The sequence below is a fragment of the Trachypithecus francoisi genome, unplaced genomic scaffold (genome assembly GCF_009764315.1).
Source record: "Trachypithecus francoisi isolate TF-2019V2 unplaced genomic scaffold, Tfra_2.0 Lachesis_group1, whole genome shotgun sequence".
Taxonomy (NCBI): Eukaryota; Metazoa; Chordata; class Mammalia; order Primates; family Cercopithecidae; genus Trachypithecus; species Trachypithecus francoisi.
In genome coordinates this window covers 77,787,801-77,806,454 of record NW_022681454.1, presented here as the reverse complement: position 1 = coordinate 77,806,454, position 18,654 = coordinate 77,787,801, and the positions used below count along the sequence as shown (strand labels likewise).

The window sequence follows — 18,654 nt, the reverse complement described above, 5'->3', positions numbered from 1 at the left end:
TAAGGTATCTAATAGCTAATGGCCAAATACAGTGCTGTAACAATTCTGGATTTTATACAGGGTAATATATGAAGAAAATGAGGTACTCTGGTCAAATCAATTTGTCAATGGACCTAGTAGAAATGTCTGAGTCTACCATAATATGTTGTGTTTCCTGATGGTGAGAACTATTTTCACTATTCTTGATATTTTTATGATACAGCACAAGTGCCTAGCAAATTAGATACATCTAACAAACGACTGTTTAATTAATAAAGTAGATAATTTATCTTTATATTTAATAACTTTAAAAGAAACATAGAATTTTTTCCAGTTTGAATGTCCAATTGGTTAACAATGGTGAAAATCAGAAAGTTTAATTTTCCCTCATTAAATACAGTAAGGTTTTATTTATAAATTAGTAGCAATATATTGCCAGGTCTCACTTTTGCATAAAATACAGCTTTATGGCATAATGGGAGTCCAGGATTTATTATAACAAATAAGATGGGATTTCAATATACTCTGAAATAGATTTCAGATTTTTAATATGGTCACAATTTCATCTTATATATATTTTAATATTGAAAAAGGACCTAACAGGGCATATGGTGTAATGCTGTATTTAAAGAGGTCTGTATTTTTCATAAACTTGCAAAAGGATAGTGCTACCGAATATAACATTTGACTTTTTTGCTTAACAGCTACTACTTACATTTTAAATATTCTGGGGTTAATGAATCACTTTCCAGCAGATGAGTAGAGAGTATTTTATAAACCTCTGAATGTTCCCCTTCTGGGATAAAATTAAATATACTTTGATCCACAAGATCAGACTGAAAAGAAAATTGTTAAAAGTAAAATAACTTTAATGATTCAAGAGACAATTGTTTTAAAAGTACATAATCGCTATTAAACACAGAAGTTAGCTTTCAATTAACTGTGAAAACCAACAAATGTCAAGTTACAGACCAAATCTCAAAAACAAGATTGAGATGATACTGTCATCCAATCCATGACCATTATGACCCTGAAAGCCTGATACATTATTTGCAAAGCTGTGTTTCACCAAAACATTTTGAATATTTCAAAATACAATGTGACCAAGAGAGCTAATAAGAAAAATCTCTGGTGACAAGTCAGAGCCTTAACATGTATTCAAATCTATGGTAAACAATGGTGGTATATCGGCACAAACTAAATAAAGAGGAGATTTTGCTTTGGTGTGATTTCAGTTGTCCAATATGTTCTTTACTTCATCTTTTCCTGGCATTTATCCTACATCCCATTGTACAAAAGCCTTGTGTTTAGTTATCCCCCCTCAAAAGGACACCTAATATGTTAAGCATTATAATTCTTGCTAATATATAGCTTTAATCGTGATTAATCAATAGCAATTTTACAAACATCAGGTTGGCTACAACGTGCCACAGCTGTGGAATCAAAGATGAATAAGATAGTTCTGATACTTAAGTACCATTGATAACAAAACTTCCATGACTTTACATTTGCTACTATGCATTCTACCTAGTTTCCTGCATTTCAAACTGCTCTGTGGAATCCTAGGGATACTGAGATAGTATCTCAAGGACTGTAAAGGTGGGACTAGAAGTTGGGGAAATAAAAAGGAGCTGTGAAGCAGGGCTCAGGGTCCTGCCCCTGCATTAAATTAAAGCAGTTCTACTTTTTGTTTTTATTTCACGCATCTGTAAAGATTTTGTTTGAAGAGCTCCACTACTTAAAAACAAAAAACAAACAAACAACAACAAACAGAGGCAGTAAGAATGGCGAGAGGGTGTTGTATTAAGTTGGTACCATACTTTTACTAACAAAAAATGCAATCACTTTTGTACCAACCTAATACTATTCTTCATATAGGCCACACATTCCCATTATTTCTTCTGTCTTTTCTCCAGCCCTCCAAGCCCACTCCATGAAGTGAAATGACCATCCCCTTCTTTACATATCTGTATCTTTCACCTTTCAAAGACCATTTCAAATTACTTCTTTCAAGAAAGCATTCCCTTAACACCATAATCCACATTAAAAATAAAATTCCTTTAGTATTTATTACTTGCATCATTGATTTCCCATTTAGCAGAATTCAGCCAACTATGGATCAAAACTATTCAGGAAAACAAAAACAAAAACAAATGGTTGTATCTGTACTGAATACGTGCAGACATTTTTCTAATCATTATTCCCTAAACACTATAGTATAACACATATTTACATAGCACTGATATTGTATTAGTTATTACAAATAGAGATGATTTAATGTAAATAGGAAGATGTGTGTAAGTTACATGTAAATACAACACCATTTTATCTATGGGACTTGACCATCCATGGATTTTGGTATCTGCAGTGGGTGCTGGAACCAATTCCCCATGGATACCAAAGGATGACTATATTTTAATGTCTATGCCCTGTTGCCCTATAGGTGAATAAAAGGGCCTATCTCTTACACCTTGGGCCTATCTCTTACACCTTTATCTTTCTCACTTCCAATCAACGCACATTAACACCGTGCCGGGTGTTTAACAGTTATTAGTACAATAACTGATTTTAGACTAAGGAGGTATTTGATAATGGCTTAAAGGGTAACCACACCAAAAATTTATCTGTATTTCAATAAAGGATTTTTCTGGAAGTCTGAAAAGCCTCTACAACTAAAGGAGTAGTGAACTAAAAATTCATGCATGGCTGGGTGCAGTGGCTCATGCCTGTAATCCCAGCACTTTGGGAGGCTGAGGCAGGCCAACTGTCTGAGGTCAGGAGTTCGAGACCAGCCTGGCCGACATGGAGAAACCCCGTCTCTGCTAACACAAAAATTAGCTGGGCATGGTGGTGTGCACCTACAGATGCAGCTACTCGGGAGGCTGAGGTAGGAAAATCACTTGAATCCAGGAGGCAGAGGCTGTAGTGAGCTGAGATCCTACCACTACACTCAAGCCTAGGCGACAGAATAAGACTCTGTCTCAAAAAATAATAAAAAAAATTCAGGCCTGAATAACACAAATGCTAGAAAGTTGCCTTCTATTGACAAAATAAAGAATCAAAATACAATGGTACACGATATTGATGCAAAAAATAATCTGATATGGTTCGGCTGTGTCCCCATCTAAATCTCATCTTGCTGTTCTCATAATCCCCAGGTGTCATGGCAAGGGCCCAGTGGAAGGTGATTGAATCATGGGGGAAGATACCTCCATGCTGATGTTCTTGTGATAGTGAGTTTTCCCAAGTTCTGATGGTTTTGTAAGAGGCTTTCCCCCTTTTTGCTCAGCACTTCTGCTTCTTGTCGCCATGTGAAGAGGGACGTGTTTGCTTCCCCTCCACCACGATTATAAGTTTCCTGAGGCCTCCCCAGCCATGCTGAACTGTGAGTCAATTAAACCTCTTTCCTTTATAAATTACCCAGTACTGGGGAGTCCTTTATAGCAGTCTGACAACAGACAAATATGTCGTCTTAATAGAAAAACATGCCACCAATTTGAAATATTAATAGGAACTAAAATTTTCATTTTTGAGAATGATTATAGTTTTCTACTATTATTTGTTACTAACAATTTCTACTACCATCGGTAAATTATGATGTGACCTATCTTACCCTTGTTTTTCCATCTATTACTTCATAGGATGTTTCATATTCATAGAGAAAAGAAAATGAATGGCTATATCAAGAGTAGTATGATCACAAGCAATGCCTCCCCAACCACTCTGCCTCTCCTGCCACTTTAATAGGTGTCAAACTTTCCATTAACCACTACACTCAAAATCTCTAAATGAGGCTGACCATACTTTATGTGGCCATACATCCACTCAGTTCTCAAACACAATTCAATAGTAAAAGAAAAGAAAATGGTAACTACTTGGATCTTTTTATCTCCCTTACTCATTTCATGAAAAGGAAACATAAGTTCTGCTGATTTACTTATATGACATAAATCAATAGCCTTTCTGTTTTTTTCTACATTAGCCATTTAGTGATTGGATGACACAATTTTTTAAAATCTAGAAGATGTTAGTAACAGAGGAAACGGTATGCGGCACATGGGAACTCTCTGTACTACCTTGTCCATTTTTCTGTGTATCTAAAAATGGTTCTAAAATTAAAAATGTTTTAAAAACTATCCAGAAGAAAATGGGAAGGTGAGAGGGTTTTTACTGAGGGAAGTGTTAATCAAACACTTCGATTCCAATGAGATCTATCACATGTTGTCTATTTCAAAAGGGAATTAAACTCACTAAAGATTAGAAAGGGATTTTTTAAAACAGCCAATCAAGTAGCATACTCATCTTCACACATTCAACAAAAAATCACTGAGTGGCTCTCCAAGAAACTAGCTAGCTCCTCTGGATACAGAGATAAAGTTCCTGCCTGTAAGAAGCTACAACTACCATAACTATCCAAATAAACAGAAAATTACAATTCTCTGTATCATGACAGTAGTACATACAAGGTAACAGTAGAACAGAGAGGAGGACATCTAATTCTGAATGAAATTCAAGCAAGTGCCAAGAAACAGGCTTTTAGAAAGTGCAAAAACATTGCAAACGATGCTCTATGACTAGATTATACAGTTTCTGTAAACATGACAAAACCCAATACAGTTATATATGGTTTAAAAGCATGTAACTATACTTTTTTTTTTTTTTGAGACGGAGTCCCGCTCTGTCGCACAGACTGGAGTGCTGTGGCCGGATCTCAGCTCACTGCAAGCTCCGCCTCCCGGGTTTACGCCATTCTCCTGCCTCAGCCTCCCGAGTAGCTGGGACTACAGGTGCCCGCCACCTCCCCCGGCTATTTTTTTTTTGTATTTTTAGTAGAGACGGGGTTTCACCGTGTTAGCCAAGATGGTCTCGATCTCCTGACCTCGTGATCCACCCGTCTCGGCCTCCCAAAGTGCTAGGATTACAGGCTTGAGCCATCGCGCCCGGCCGTAACTATACTTTTTTCAAATTACCTAAAACATTATCTTAATCCTATAACGGGATTCTTTCCCTGGGTTTTCTTGCTATGAAAACATTTTTTTAAGTTGTCCAGAAAATTTAGTTAATCAGTCTGTCCTTTTTCCTGCCTATGCTAGCTTACTTATGTGTTGCTGATAATCTCATGTGTTACTCTCAAACAAGTTTTTAAATGCTGGGCTTATCCTACTATTTGAGCTAACTAGAAAATAAAGCCCCAGAAGAGTAGGAAAGTAAAAGTTATTTTCTGTATGAAGCAAAGAAATTAGCAAATTATTTACTGCATGGCTTTCATCTTTAAAAAATGCCCTTTTAGAGCCTGGACTTTTAAGTGCTAAAATCCATTCATTCTCTTTATAAAATATGAAGTATCAGAATAATCAAAGGGAGAGAAATACCACTTTTCAATATCTCTTGAAAGAGACATTTACAAGCAGAATTACTTTACCCTGTTACAGAGATAAGCTACTTTTTAAAATTTTTTTGTAGAGACAGGATGCTTCACTATGTTGCCCAGGCTGGTCTTGAATTCCTGGCCTTAAGCAATCTTCCCACCCAGCCTCCGAAAACACTAGCATTACAGGCATGAGCCACTGCACCCAGACATAGAGGAGCATTTTAAGAGTAGTTTATAAGTAACTTCAAAATATTTATACCACGAGCTCCATCTTAACATTACATATTAAAACTGAAGATTCCCCCCAAAAGCCTATCAGTTATGGCACAGCACCTAGCACACTGTCTGGCACAGAGTAGATACTAATAAATAGACATTAGAAAAAAAGTAAGCACACAAACCAGGTATTCACCATCCTAATCAAACAAAATACACTTTTCTAATTCTCTACCCTTTTGGTCATATAGATAATAAATTAAAATATGGCCAATATGACTTTATCAGTTCAAAGTCACACAGCATAAAAAGTTCTGTATCTACTATTTTTACAGTGTTTTTTTTTATAATTCTATTGAGAAAAATATTTACGAGTTGCCCTAATTGCAACAAGTATCTCAGCAGAAATTCATTCTCAAGACATTCTCAGTGATTTAACATTTTCAACAGGATGATTAAAACGGAAACACTAAAAAGTTAGCAATAGAATAAAGAAGACAGGAAAAAGAGAGGTTAGATAAAGTGGTACGACCTTGCATTGCATTAACAATGTTTCGGTCAACAATAGACTGCATATATGACCACAGGTGGCCCTAAGATTACAGTGGAGCTGAAACATTCCTACTGTCTAGTGATGTTGTATCTGTTGTAATGTCATAAATCAATGCATTACTCATCCTTTGCACTTGTGTTTGTGGTGACGCTTGTGTAAACAAACCTACTGTGCCACCAATCATATAAAAGTTTAGCACATAAAATTATATACAGTACATATGTACATGATAATAAACAATCATCTTACTAGTTTATGTATTTACCATACTTTTAATGATTTAGAGTATTCTCTATTTACATTTTTTTTTTTTTTTTTGAGATGGAGTTTCGCTCTTGTTGACCAGGCTGGAGTGCAATGGCTCTATCTCGGCTCACCACAACCTCCGCCTTCCAGGTTCAAGCAATTCCCCTGCCTCAGCCTCCCAAGTTGCTGGGATTACAGGCATGCACCACCACGCCCGGCTAATTTTGTATTTTTAGTAGAGACAGGGTTTCTCCATGTTGGTCAGGCTGGTCTCAAACTCCCAACCTCAGGTGATACGCCTGCCTCGGTCTCCCAAAGTGCTGGGATTACAGGCGTGAGCCACTACGCCTAGCCTTACATATATATATATATTTGTAAGTTAACTCTAAAACAACATCAGGCAGGTCCCTTAGGAGGTATTTCAAAAGGGTACTGTTATTATAGGAGATGACAGCTACATCTTTTTAAACAAAAATGTTTAAAAAGTTAAAAAAAAAGTTTTTTAAATAGAAAAAAGCTTTTTGAAATAAGGATATAAAGAAAGGAAATATTTCTGTACAGCTGTATGATGTATTTGTGGTGGTTTTTTTTTTTTTTTTTTTTTTTTTTGAGGCAGGGTCTTGCTCTGTCACCCAGGCTGGAGTCCAGTGGCACTATCACAGATGGCCCAGTGTAGCCTTTGCCTCCCAGGCTCAGTGCAATCCTCCTCCTAGAGCCTCCCGAGTAACTGGGACCACAGGTGCATACCACAACACTCGGCTAATTTTTGTCTTTTTTTAAAGATGGGGTTTCACCATGTGGCCCAGGCTGGTCTCAAACGCCTAAACTCAAGCAATCTGCCAGCCTTGGCCTCACAAAGTGTTAAGCTAAGTGTTACTACAAGAGTAAAAAAGTTAAAAAAAAATTTTTAAGTTTACACAGTTAAAAAGGTACAATAAGCTAAAGTTAATTTATCATTGACAAAAACATTTTTATATAAAGAAGCCTAAGTGCACAGTGTTTATAAAGTCTATAAAGGTGTACAGTACTGTCTTAGTCCTTCACATGTACCTTTCCTATGTTTAGGTATTTTTAAACATATAGATACTTCTTGTGTTACAATTACCTATAGTATTCAGTATAGCTGCATGCTGTACAGGTTGGAGTCTAGGAGCAACAGGCTATACCATATAGCCTAAGTGGGTAGCAGGTTATATACATCTAGGTTTTTATAAGTATACTCTACTATGTTCACACAGTGACAAAAGTGCCTCAGAACATATTCCCGTTATTTAGTGATGCATAACTGTAGTTGAATACTAAGTTACTACAGATTAGTTATGACTGAGCTTTGAGAAAACACATGCTAAAACAAAGACATACTTACAGCTCTTATCGCTACCCCTTTAACCACTGTTATACACTGCTCTCAAAATCCACTTCCTAGTGCTTTAGAATATTTAAAATAGGCATTTTAATAAGAAGTAGATTGTAGGATCTTTATACTTACTGGTAAATGTTCAAGTAATGAAGTTACACTCTCAGACACATATATTATGCTTCCATCTGTCATGATTGCTAAAAAAAAACCATCAAGAGCCTGAAATTAAACATAATGATATGTTAAATGAAAAGAAGAAAGTATTTCACAGGACAGAAATAAAAATCTGAGATAAATGACAAAGGATTTAATATGGAAACATCCAAAGTTCTGTCAAAATATAATACTACCTTTCCTCCTTTACAATACCTTAGTATGTATCTTTGTTCATTTTTAAATGCTTCTGGAGAAAAAAAGTCTCTCTCTGGCCATCTATTGGACAACTGGTCTCTAACAGATAGAGACAATGTTCTACCTTCATCACTAGGTATATTACATGATCCAACCATGCATATACAGTATCATGGCTTATTTGAAGATGCTGACATCTCCAAAGCACACAAGACATCAAAATGTTTTGTAGGCACACAAAGGAACACATTATTATCATGGATATGTTAACATAGAGGTGTACATTTGAAGTTTAAGGAGATATATGGAGAATAAAGTAAAAGGGAGTAGCAGGAAATTAAGGTGAAAAATTAGGCTGAGTTCATATCATAAAAGGCTTTGACATAAGAATTTTATTCTGTATACAATGGTAAGCCAATAGAAGATTTTAGCGCAGGGAGCTGTGCTTCAATAAGAGTAGTGTGGAAGAAGGGTGTTAAATGGATTTAGAGGGAAAAGAAAATTCAGTTAGGAAAATCATAGTGGCCTTTGGAATAATTAAGTTAATGGGAATCTCAATGAAATCAGTAGTATTAGGAATAAAGAAAGTCCTTTGAGCAAGCATTGAGAAATGTGAAGCTCAATTTCAGAAGAGAAGTCAGAGCAGGGAGTATAAGACTTAATAAAAAAGCAATTTTGTACTTTATACACTACAATGTATTTTCATTTAAGAATCCTAGGCACAGAAGTGACAGCTGAAGAAATGAGATCTATAAAAGAGAAATCCTGGAAGAATGATCTACATATAAGGGATGAGGAAGAGAAAAAGGCCAGATAAAATAACAGAGAAAGCTGGGTGCAGTGGCTTACGCCTGTGACAGGAAGCCAATTTGGAAGCCAAGGCGGGAAGATCACTAGAATCCAGGAGTTTGAGACCAGCCTGAGCAACATGGCGAAACCTTGTCTCTGAAAGAAAATTTAAAAATTAGCCAAGTGTGGTGGCACATGCCTATAGTCCCAGCTGCTTGGGAGGCTGAGGTGAGATCACTTGAGCCCAGGAAGCAGAGGCTGCAATGAGCCATGATCATGTCACTGTACTCCAGTCTGGGCAACAGTGAGACCCTGCCTCAAAATAGTAATATAAAGTAAAATTACAAAAAAGAAAATTATGATAAAGACAGAATACGCTGTCATCAAGGAATCAATTGAAGAGAGAATGACAACGTTAAGAGGAGAGGAATGGTTTGGTATAAAATGAGACAAAATAAAGAATAAGAATGAGAAATGAATTTTGGTGATTTTCAAAAAGTTATGTTAACAGGAAGGCAAGTCAGACTACAATGAGTTTAAAAATGAGTACAAAATCAGAAGGCTATTACAAGTCATTCATTCATGAACTTTAGAAGGAAAGAAAAAGGCAAACAGTTCTAAGGGGGTGAAGTATCAAGAGAAGGCATTTAAAAAAAGAGCAAGTATATTTGTAGTCAAAGGGAAAGGAAGATCCAGTGGAGAAGAAGTAGAAGATACATAGCGGAAAAGATACTACAAGAGAGATTCTTCTATTAAAATGGTTAGCACACTAATCTCTTAATTTCTTGTTTAATTAAATGGCTCTCGAAAAGGATCGTGACCTCTGGTAGGAACCATGTATATCTTATTAATCCTTATATCTGCAGCACTAGTGTAGCACAAGTAAAAGTACTTGCAGTATATAATTTATAGAGCTGGGGGTTACAGTGGCCTTCCCTAACTCTACGTAATTGATGAATATATAGAAAATGGTACCCTCCCCCATGTCCCCTTCTTTCGGGAAAGAGATCTGGATATCACAAAGAACTTATTTTGAGTAGATGCCTATCTTTTAGAATGGCTCAAACAAATCCAGTCTTTGCTAATATAGAAGTAGAAATCTTGTCATTCGAGCAAACTCATGAATTATTTTTTTCAACCCTTTAGTATCATAATGCCAGTATTATTTCATAATAGGGTCAAAAGCAGACAACTGTTTGCCAGGCTCACGCCTGTAATCCCAGCACTTTGGGAGGTCAAGGCAGGTGAATCACCTGAGATCAAGTTCGAGATCAGCCTGGCCAACATGGTAAACCCTCGTCTCTACTAAAAATAAAAAAAATCGCCGGGCGTGGTGACACATGCCTGTAATCCCAGCCACTTGGGACGCTAAAGCGACAGAATCACTTGAATCTGGGAGACAGAGGTTGCAGTGGGCAGATCGTGCCACTGCACTCCAGCCTGGGCAACTGAGTAAGACTCCGTCTCCAAAAAAAAAAGAGAGAGACAGTGTTCCTCAATTTCCCCATCTGAAAGCAAGAAACAGATACTAGTGTTTACTTCATAGGAGTGTTATAAGGATTCAACGAGCTAATACATAAAAATTATTCACTTATTTTTCTGATTTAAAGTACAGGTTTAAATGTTTATATTTATACTCTAACAAATTTTCATATAGTAACATTTCTGCTGAATACATAAAGAATTAATCACACACAATTAACTGTTCCATCTAAAATACAAACAGAAAAATAACTCAATTTGCCAAATACCTTGCTTCAGACTTGAGATGTGGCCATAATCTATTTATACAGGCATACCTTGTTTTATTGTGCTTTGCTTTATTGAACTTCAGTTTCTGGGTTGTGTTTTGCTTTTTGTTTTTTTACAAAGTGAAGATTTGTAGCAACTTTGGGTCAAGCAAGTCTATCAGCATCATTTTTTTCAATAGCATATGTTCACGTTGTGTCTCATGTCACATTTTGGTAATTCTTGCATTATTTCAAACTTTTCCCATTATTACTGTATCTGTAATGGTGATTCGCCCACATAAGATGGCGAACTTAAATGTTGTGTGTGCTCTGACTGCTCCACCAACTCACTGGCCATTCCCCCATCCCTCTCCCTCTCCTTGGAGATCCCCATTCCAAGACACACAACAATACTGAAATTAGACCAATTAATAACTCTACAATAGCCTTTAAGTATTCAAGTGAAAGGAAGAGTCCCTCATCTCTGACTTTAAATCAAAAGTTAGATGTGATTAAGCTTAGTGAGGAAGGCATGTCGAAAACTGAGACAGGCCAAAAGTTAGACCTCTTGCAACCAAACAAGTAGCAAAGTTGTGAATGAAAAAGAAAAGTTTTAGCAACTACATGTATGCTAAGAAAGTGAAACAGCCTTATTCCTGATATGGAGAAAGTTTGAGTGTTCTGTATAGATGATCAAATCAGCCACAACATTCCCTTAAGCCAAAGCCTAATCCAGAGCAAGGCCTTGATTGTCTTCAATTCTGTGAAGGCAGAGAGGGGTAAGGAAACTACAGAAGAAAAGTTCGAAGTGAACAGAGGTTGGTTCATGAGGTAACATAAAAGTACAAGGTGAAGCAGCAAGTGCTGATGTAGAAGCTACAGCAAGTGATCCGGGAGACCTAGGTAAGATCATTGATGAAGGTGGCTACACTACATACCAGAGTTTCAATGCAGATGAAACAGCCTTCTATTGGCAGAAGATGCCATTAGAACTTTCAAAGTTGGAAAAGAGAAGCTAAAGCTGGCTTCAAAGCTTCAAAACACAAGCTAACTGTCTTGTCAGGGGCAAATGCAGCTGGTGACTTCTAAGTTGAAGCCAATATTCATTTGCCATTCTAAAAGTCCCAAAGCCCTTAAGAAGTATGCCCTATAAATAGAGCAACAAACCCTGGATAACAGGACATCTGATGACAGCACATCTGTTGACAACATGGTTTACTGAATATTTAAAGCCCACTGTTGAGACCTACTGGTCAGAAAAATAGATTTCTTTCAAAATACTATTACTCACTGACAATGTACTTGGTTGCCCAGAGTGCTGATGGAGATGTACAAGGAGATTAATGTTGTTTTCATGCCTGCTAATACAACACCCATTCTGCAGCCCATGAGTTAAGGAATAATTCTGACTTTCAAGTCTTATTTAAGAAATACATTTCACAAGGCTACAGCTCCCACAGATAGTGATTCCTGTGATGGAACTGGGCAAAGTCAACTGAAAACCTTCTGGAAAGAATTCACCCTTCTAGATGGCATGAGAACATTTGTGATTCATGGGAGAAGGACAAAATATCAACATTAACAAGAGTTAAGAAGAAGTTGATTCTAACCCTTGTGGATAACTTTTGAGGGGGTCAACGTGTCAGTGGTGGAAGTAACTGCAGATGTGGTGGAAATAGCAAGAGAATTAGAATTAGAAGTGCAGTCTGAAGATGTGACTGACTGCTGCAATCTCCTAATAAACCTGAACTGATGAGGAGTTGCTCCACTGATGAGTAAAGAAAGTGGTTTCTTGAGATCGACTCTACTCCTGATGAAGATGTGAATATTGTTGACAAGACAGCAAAGGATACAGAATATTACATAAACTTAGTTGACAGAGCAGCAGCAGGGGTTGAGAGTACTGATTGTAATTTTGAAAGAAGTTCTACTCAGGGTAAAATGCTATCAAATAGCATTGCACGTTACAGAGAAATCTTCTTATAAGGAAGAATCAGTCGATGTGGCAAACTTCATTGCTGACTATTTGAAGAAATTGCCACAGCCATCCCAACCTACAGCAACCATCACCCTGATCAGTTAGTAGCCACTGACACTGAGGCAATACCTTCCACCAGCAAAAAGATTAAGACTTGCTGAAGGCTCAGGTGATTGTTAGAATTTTTTAGCAATAAAATATTTTTAAATTTAGGTATGATCAATTTTTTTTATATAATACTATTACACACCTAATAGACTACAGGGAAACAAAACAATTCATGTGACTCATTTTATTGAAATATTAGCTTTATTGCAGTGGTCTGGAACTCAACTCGCAATATTGCCAAGGTACACATGTATATTAAGTCACCCGGTAATTTCTTTTTTGAGGAAAACAAAACTTTCAAAAATTAAATCTGGACATACCTCTAACATTAATTGTGTAAACTCTTCATTACTAAGGAATGTAGGTTTCCAGTCCTGTCGAATTTCACTAGCATCTGACTGTGCAGTGATTTCTGTAAACAGATTGACATATTAGTGGCATACTCCAACCACCGGAGGAGTACAAAAGTCCTACAAGTTGTCTTCTCTCTTCCCAGTCTAAGTAAAGCATTAACATTTATTGAGTAGACATCAAAAGGTCCAGGTTTTGGCATGATGAAATATTTGAGACAACGTGGCAAGTTATCTCCTTGGATTCGGTCTCTTGGTGATACCAGTCTCTTTAGTTTTTCTCTTGGCACTCTGTTATGTTGCTGATGGACCTGAGATTGCATCCTATTTGACACAAGGACCAAACAAGATTTTTGCTCCAAGAATTTTGAAGACATTCTTTTTTTCCTTTTCCTTCCCTTGGCATTCAAATAGCAATGTCTAGAGCAGCATTAGGGAAATTAGCTGAAAAAGGCCAAAGAGGTCACTCGGTTTGCTTTCAATACAGAAGGCCTTAGCTGCCTACTGCTGGGCAAAAAGCTTTTTCCCAATCTTAAGTGCTCCATCTTAATTAATCAAAGAGACTAAATTAATATTTTGCACAAAAACTTTACTACAGTAATATTCCCACAGTGATTTTTCTTAGTATCCTCTTTGTACAATAGTAGATAGCTGGTCAAAAATTTGGAGATCCCTGCTGTGGGACATATATTTGTAACAATTATTACTATTTTATTTCACTACATACTTCTAATAGATTTAGTTATGAAAAAGCTATTAATAAATGATGAAACCTAGTAACACATTTTTTCTATTTTTAAATGTAGACATATTAAAACAAGCAGGCAGAATAAAAATCTATGTCATAGACCATATTCTACAAAATATACTCTACTTTGTAGTAAGTATAAGCTAAATTCTGATTTTATCATCAGATACAGAAATACAGCATTCTGTCTAATAAGTTAGCATATTAGAAATGCCTGTAGTGAAATATGAAGATCAACTAAGAAGTATAGCTACTAAATGTATGGAATATAGTGCTTTTAAAATTCGTATCAATTATATACATTTGGGAAAAGGATTTAAACCCACAAATCCAATCAAGTTTCATTAAACATAGGCTTATTTTAGGATGATATGTATATAAAATCCTTTCACCTTAACAGAAATACTACTTTTGTGAGAATTATGTATCTGATTTTGAAAAAACAAATTACCTAATGCCAAAATTCATCCTCTATTGTCAGGGGGAAATATATGCATTTCATTTCATTCAACAATCATTTATTGAACTCCTAGTATTTTCGGACTGATTTCAATGAGTGTGCCATTTAACAGTCACTGAGGTTAGTGAGATACTATGTGTAGAGGTAAAATGTAATGATAGTGGTGGCAATAAATATTGACACATTTACAAAAGAATCAACAGAATTTGGCAACTGTGATATGGTGCTAAGGAAGATGAAAAAAAATCCTAAAATTTTTTCAGGTTTAAGTCTTAGGTGACTAAAAGGACGGTAGTATAAAAATGAAAAAAGGCAAGTTAAGAGAAAGAGGTAACTTGACACAATGAAAATAAATTCAATTTTAGATGCACTGAGTTTGAGGACATGCAAAAGAATGATCTAGAAGTTATCTGGAAATACATGGGTAAAATGTTTGCATCTAAAAATAGAAATCTGGTAGTTTAATAGAGACACAATAGCTGAAGCTATGGAATGAGATAAGCAAGAGAGAGAGTGTACAGAAAACAAGAGAACAAGGATAAGACTTAGGAATGTCACATTTAGAAGGTGGAAAGAAGTTAGTTTCAGTTAGAAAAGGGGAGGTGAAAGTACAATATAAGGGAAGCCCAAGGGAGGAAGGATAAAAATTTCCAGTGCTGTAGAGATGCAGAAGAAGATGAGGTATAAGAAAAAGCTATTGCTTTATTGGGGGATAGGAAGGTAATGTCATAAGTGAAATTAACAAAAACAGTTTCAACGAGTGGTGGAACATAAACCAGTCTGGTAAGGCATTACCAACTGAGCTAGGCAGAAGTAAAACAGAGGCACTAATTACTAACTGTCCTGAGTTTTACAGTTTCATTCGCATTTGAAAAAGGAAATTTCCTTCTACAGGTTTTTTTTTTTTAATCTATCATCTGTTACCAAAATACTTAATGTTCTTTAAATTTTCTTTTCATGACTCATTTGTCAAGATGATTTTCCTCTATTAACAAATACTTTATTTTATAGTGTTGATTTACTAGATATACATTGAAAAAACCTTTTAAAATGGCATATAAGAACTTTATATTATCTAGCTTTTTCCTTTCTTTCAAATACACCCATAATTTTCCAACACAAACATGCTTCAGTGACAATGAAGTCTCCCTGCTTCTCTGCTTTTGCACATATTCCCTTTGTGTGACATGCTGTCTTCCTTAATCTAAAAGACTCAGTTGAAAAATCAACTATTTTTAAAGTCTCCCTGATATACTCTTTCCTGTGTTTTTGCTGCAGTTTACAAGCACTACTCATATTTGTAATTATGTGCTTACATGTTTGTCTGCCCTGGCTTGACTTGAAATTCAGGACTGTTACCCTGCATCATGAGGATTTATCATGTAGTCGGCATGGAATAAATGTTTGTTGAATGAAAGAATGAACATATTAGGAAATCTTTTAAAATGCAATTGATTTCTCTCTCTTAAAAAAGCCAAGGAAGCATCCAATCTTAAGCATCTCTGCCAAGATTCTAACTAATGCTTTGAGAGTCTGTTCCATTATACAAAGTTAAAAATTTACCTTTATGTTTTCGTAAAAAATCAATGCTCTTCTGCAGAACAGTGGATTTGTCCATCTTTCTAGCATTACCAGGAAGCATGGATCCCAGTTCTTTAATGAGAACATTAAATTGATCTCTACGTTTCTTTTCAGATTTGTTTCTAGATACTCTGATGAAATGAAAAACATGCATTTTTCAAACAATCCATTTAATTACACAAGTAGTTTAATACAATGTTAACTGAGACATGACACAGCACATACTTCTATCAACATAGATGGCAACAAGTACCTCCCAGGTTACCAACAATATACAGTTAATTTGCAATAATTTTTCAGCTTAGTTTATTATTAAAGAAAATTTTACAAATCATGCATTTGACATACGTTTTTATGACAAATGCCAATAAGAAAAACTGCATTCAAATCACAGGTTTTATTTAATCTAATACTTCCAATGATTGTTAACCTATATGGTTATTATAAATGCATGTGCTAAATGAATAATGATTGCTATTCTATGTGAAGCAGTAACCAGTAAACAAAGAGCTACTGAGAAAAATAAACTTGATTATTTATAAAACAATCATTTTATGATACCTGTTAATTATCTGCTTTGGGAAGTCAGAAAATCTAATTCAGTTTCTGTTTAAGCAAAGCATAATACTTTTCCAAAAGGTCAGAAGATATTTAATTTATAAACTACATACCAATATTCTAAGTTCTTCCACCTTCCTAATATATCTAAACTCCTAAAGCAGATAGCTTTTGGAAATCATTAATTCACTATTTATTTACCATTATATTTATTATTCACTTATTTACTATTTTACATCTCTAATCAAACTACCTTTTTGCTTTGTCCTTGTCATCTTCTTCCACCAACCCATCAAAAATACTACTGTCATCTCTAAAAGAAAGCAGATAGAGAAAATAAGAGCAGACTCGCTAAGCCACAGCAATACTAAAATGACATGTAAATCAATTCAGTTACACCCTAGAATTTTTGTAAAGTTAATGGATTATAAAATTCAAACTACTAACCTATTTCCTAGTAAACATTTGAAAATCAAAATTCAGTAATAATTATATTTTTAAGTTTATTATATATATAAATTGTAAAAGTATTTATACTTAGCTATATTATGAACACATTACGCTAAACAAGAATTTAACCAGTTTAAATATCTTGTTTCAAACTTTTAGTAATCAGTAAAAACTTACAGAAAGTCGGTGTTTGCCATTATATAAAATTATTTTTGTTAACTATAACAGCGTAATTTAAATTTCTTATTTACTTTATAAACCACAAATTACTCATAAACATCACAATCTAATGCATTAACTTATATTAATACATTTCATTCATTTACTAATTCATTTGACAACTATGTATTAGCACTCATGTGCTCTGTTCTGAACATGTTTAGTAAACAACGAACAAGACATTTAGCTGCTTTCCTACACTTTCTCCTTTTTTTTTCTTTCTGGAGACAGTGTCTTACTCTGCTGCCCAGGCTAGAGTGCAGTTGCATGAACATGACTCACTGCAGCCTCAGCCTCCTGGTTCAAGAAGTCCTCTTGCCTCAGCCTCCTGAGTAGCTGGGACATGCCACCATGACTGGCTAGTTTTTAAAAATTTTTGTAGAGACAGGGTCTTGCTATGTTGACCAGGCTGGTCCTAAATTCCTGGGCTCAAATGACCTTCCCACCTCAGCCTCCCAAAGTGTGATTACAGGTGTGAGCTCCCATATCCATCCTTATTTTCCAGTAGATAGAAACAAGTATAAAAATGGGTGATGAGTTTTAATTTTTTTTAAAGGGGTGATGTTTTAGTTACTAGAGTCTGAGTGGTTAGTGGGGGACATGGTGAGCTAGGATCTAAGTGACAACAAGGGGCTGGCTATGGGAAGATGTAAGGAAAGACCATTCCTAAAAAATAAAATCAAGCGCACTGGTGGCTAACTCAACCCTAGGAGCAATATTAAAGTCTCTGCTGATTTATGAGATTTTATATAAATTCACTATTCACTCCTTTAGCCACACCTTTCTATGGCCTATAAAGGCCTATGTGCTATAAAATGGGGTCACTATTGAGATCACCTGTAACACTTGTATCGTGGTGGAGGTGTATGTATGAACTTTGGGGATTCCATGTATGCCCTGAAATTTATTAAAAATTTTTGTATGTACATGAATTTTCTGAGGACAGAGTTCCTAACTTTCATGACATTCAGAGATAAGGAACCCATATTAATAATCACTGCTTTATGTCTGAAAACACTAATGTCATCCCTAGATGTCATACTATCTAGAATGGGAAAAGCATAATGCCAAATTCATATTTTATCTGTCAAAGGCAGTGAAGAAATATCCTTTCCAAGGAAAAGACTATCATTAATTCCACCTGTAACTATGGCACAGTTCAAAGCTATGGCCATGGGACAGGCAGGCCTCTTTAAGGAAGTTTCTGGCTCCTCAGACCTTAAGTTCTGGTGTAGTATATATCTTTACTATTTAGCTCATAGAAAGGGAGAAAAGTTGTCCCAGATGTCAAAAGTCACTTCTGTGTACAAGTCTATGTGCAAAACTCTTCAAGAATCCCCAATGGATGGAGCACCCAGAACAGTGCAATAATTATAACAACTTTAATGTCCAAACCAACACAAGTAAAAATTCCAGATATCTTACTAGCTATGTGACTTTAAACAATTATTTAACCTCTCTGACCTACAGTTTTCTTATCTGTAAAATCTTATGTAATTATTGAGGTTAAATAACATATAAAAAAGTATTCTGTACATTTGCTGTCAAAGAGTAGATGCTTTAAAAATGTTATTGGATTATATCAAATTTAAGATATTATTGACTGT

General features: G+C 35.6%; 1 protein-coding gene across 6 annotated transcripts in view; it reads right to left on the bottom strand.

The window, feature by feature from the left end:
- The window catches only part of CLOCK (clock circadian regulator), a 117,354-nt gene that overhangs the window by 36,372 nt on the left and 62,328 nt on the right, over nucleotides 1-18,654 (bottom strand). For all 6 annotated transcript variants that reach the window (XM_033214636.1, XM_033214639.1, XM_033214641.1 and 3 more), the window contains 5 exons: nucleotides 16,632-16,691; nucleotides 15,803-15,951; nucleotides 13,002-13,093; nucleotides 7,855-7,944; nucleotides 695-815 (listed from right to left, as the gene is read on the bottom strand). In XM_033214636.1, the coding sequence (XP_033070527.1) occupies nucleotides 695-815; nucleotides 7,855-7,944; nucleotides 13,002-13,093; nucleotides 15,803-15,951; nucleotides 16,632-16,691 (512 nt within the window). The remainder of the gene's footprint in view (nucleotides 1-694; nucleotides 816-7,854; nucleotides 7,945-13,001; nucleotides 13,094-15,802; nucleotides 15,952-16,631; nucleotides 16,692-18,654) is intronic.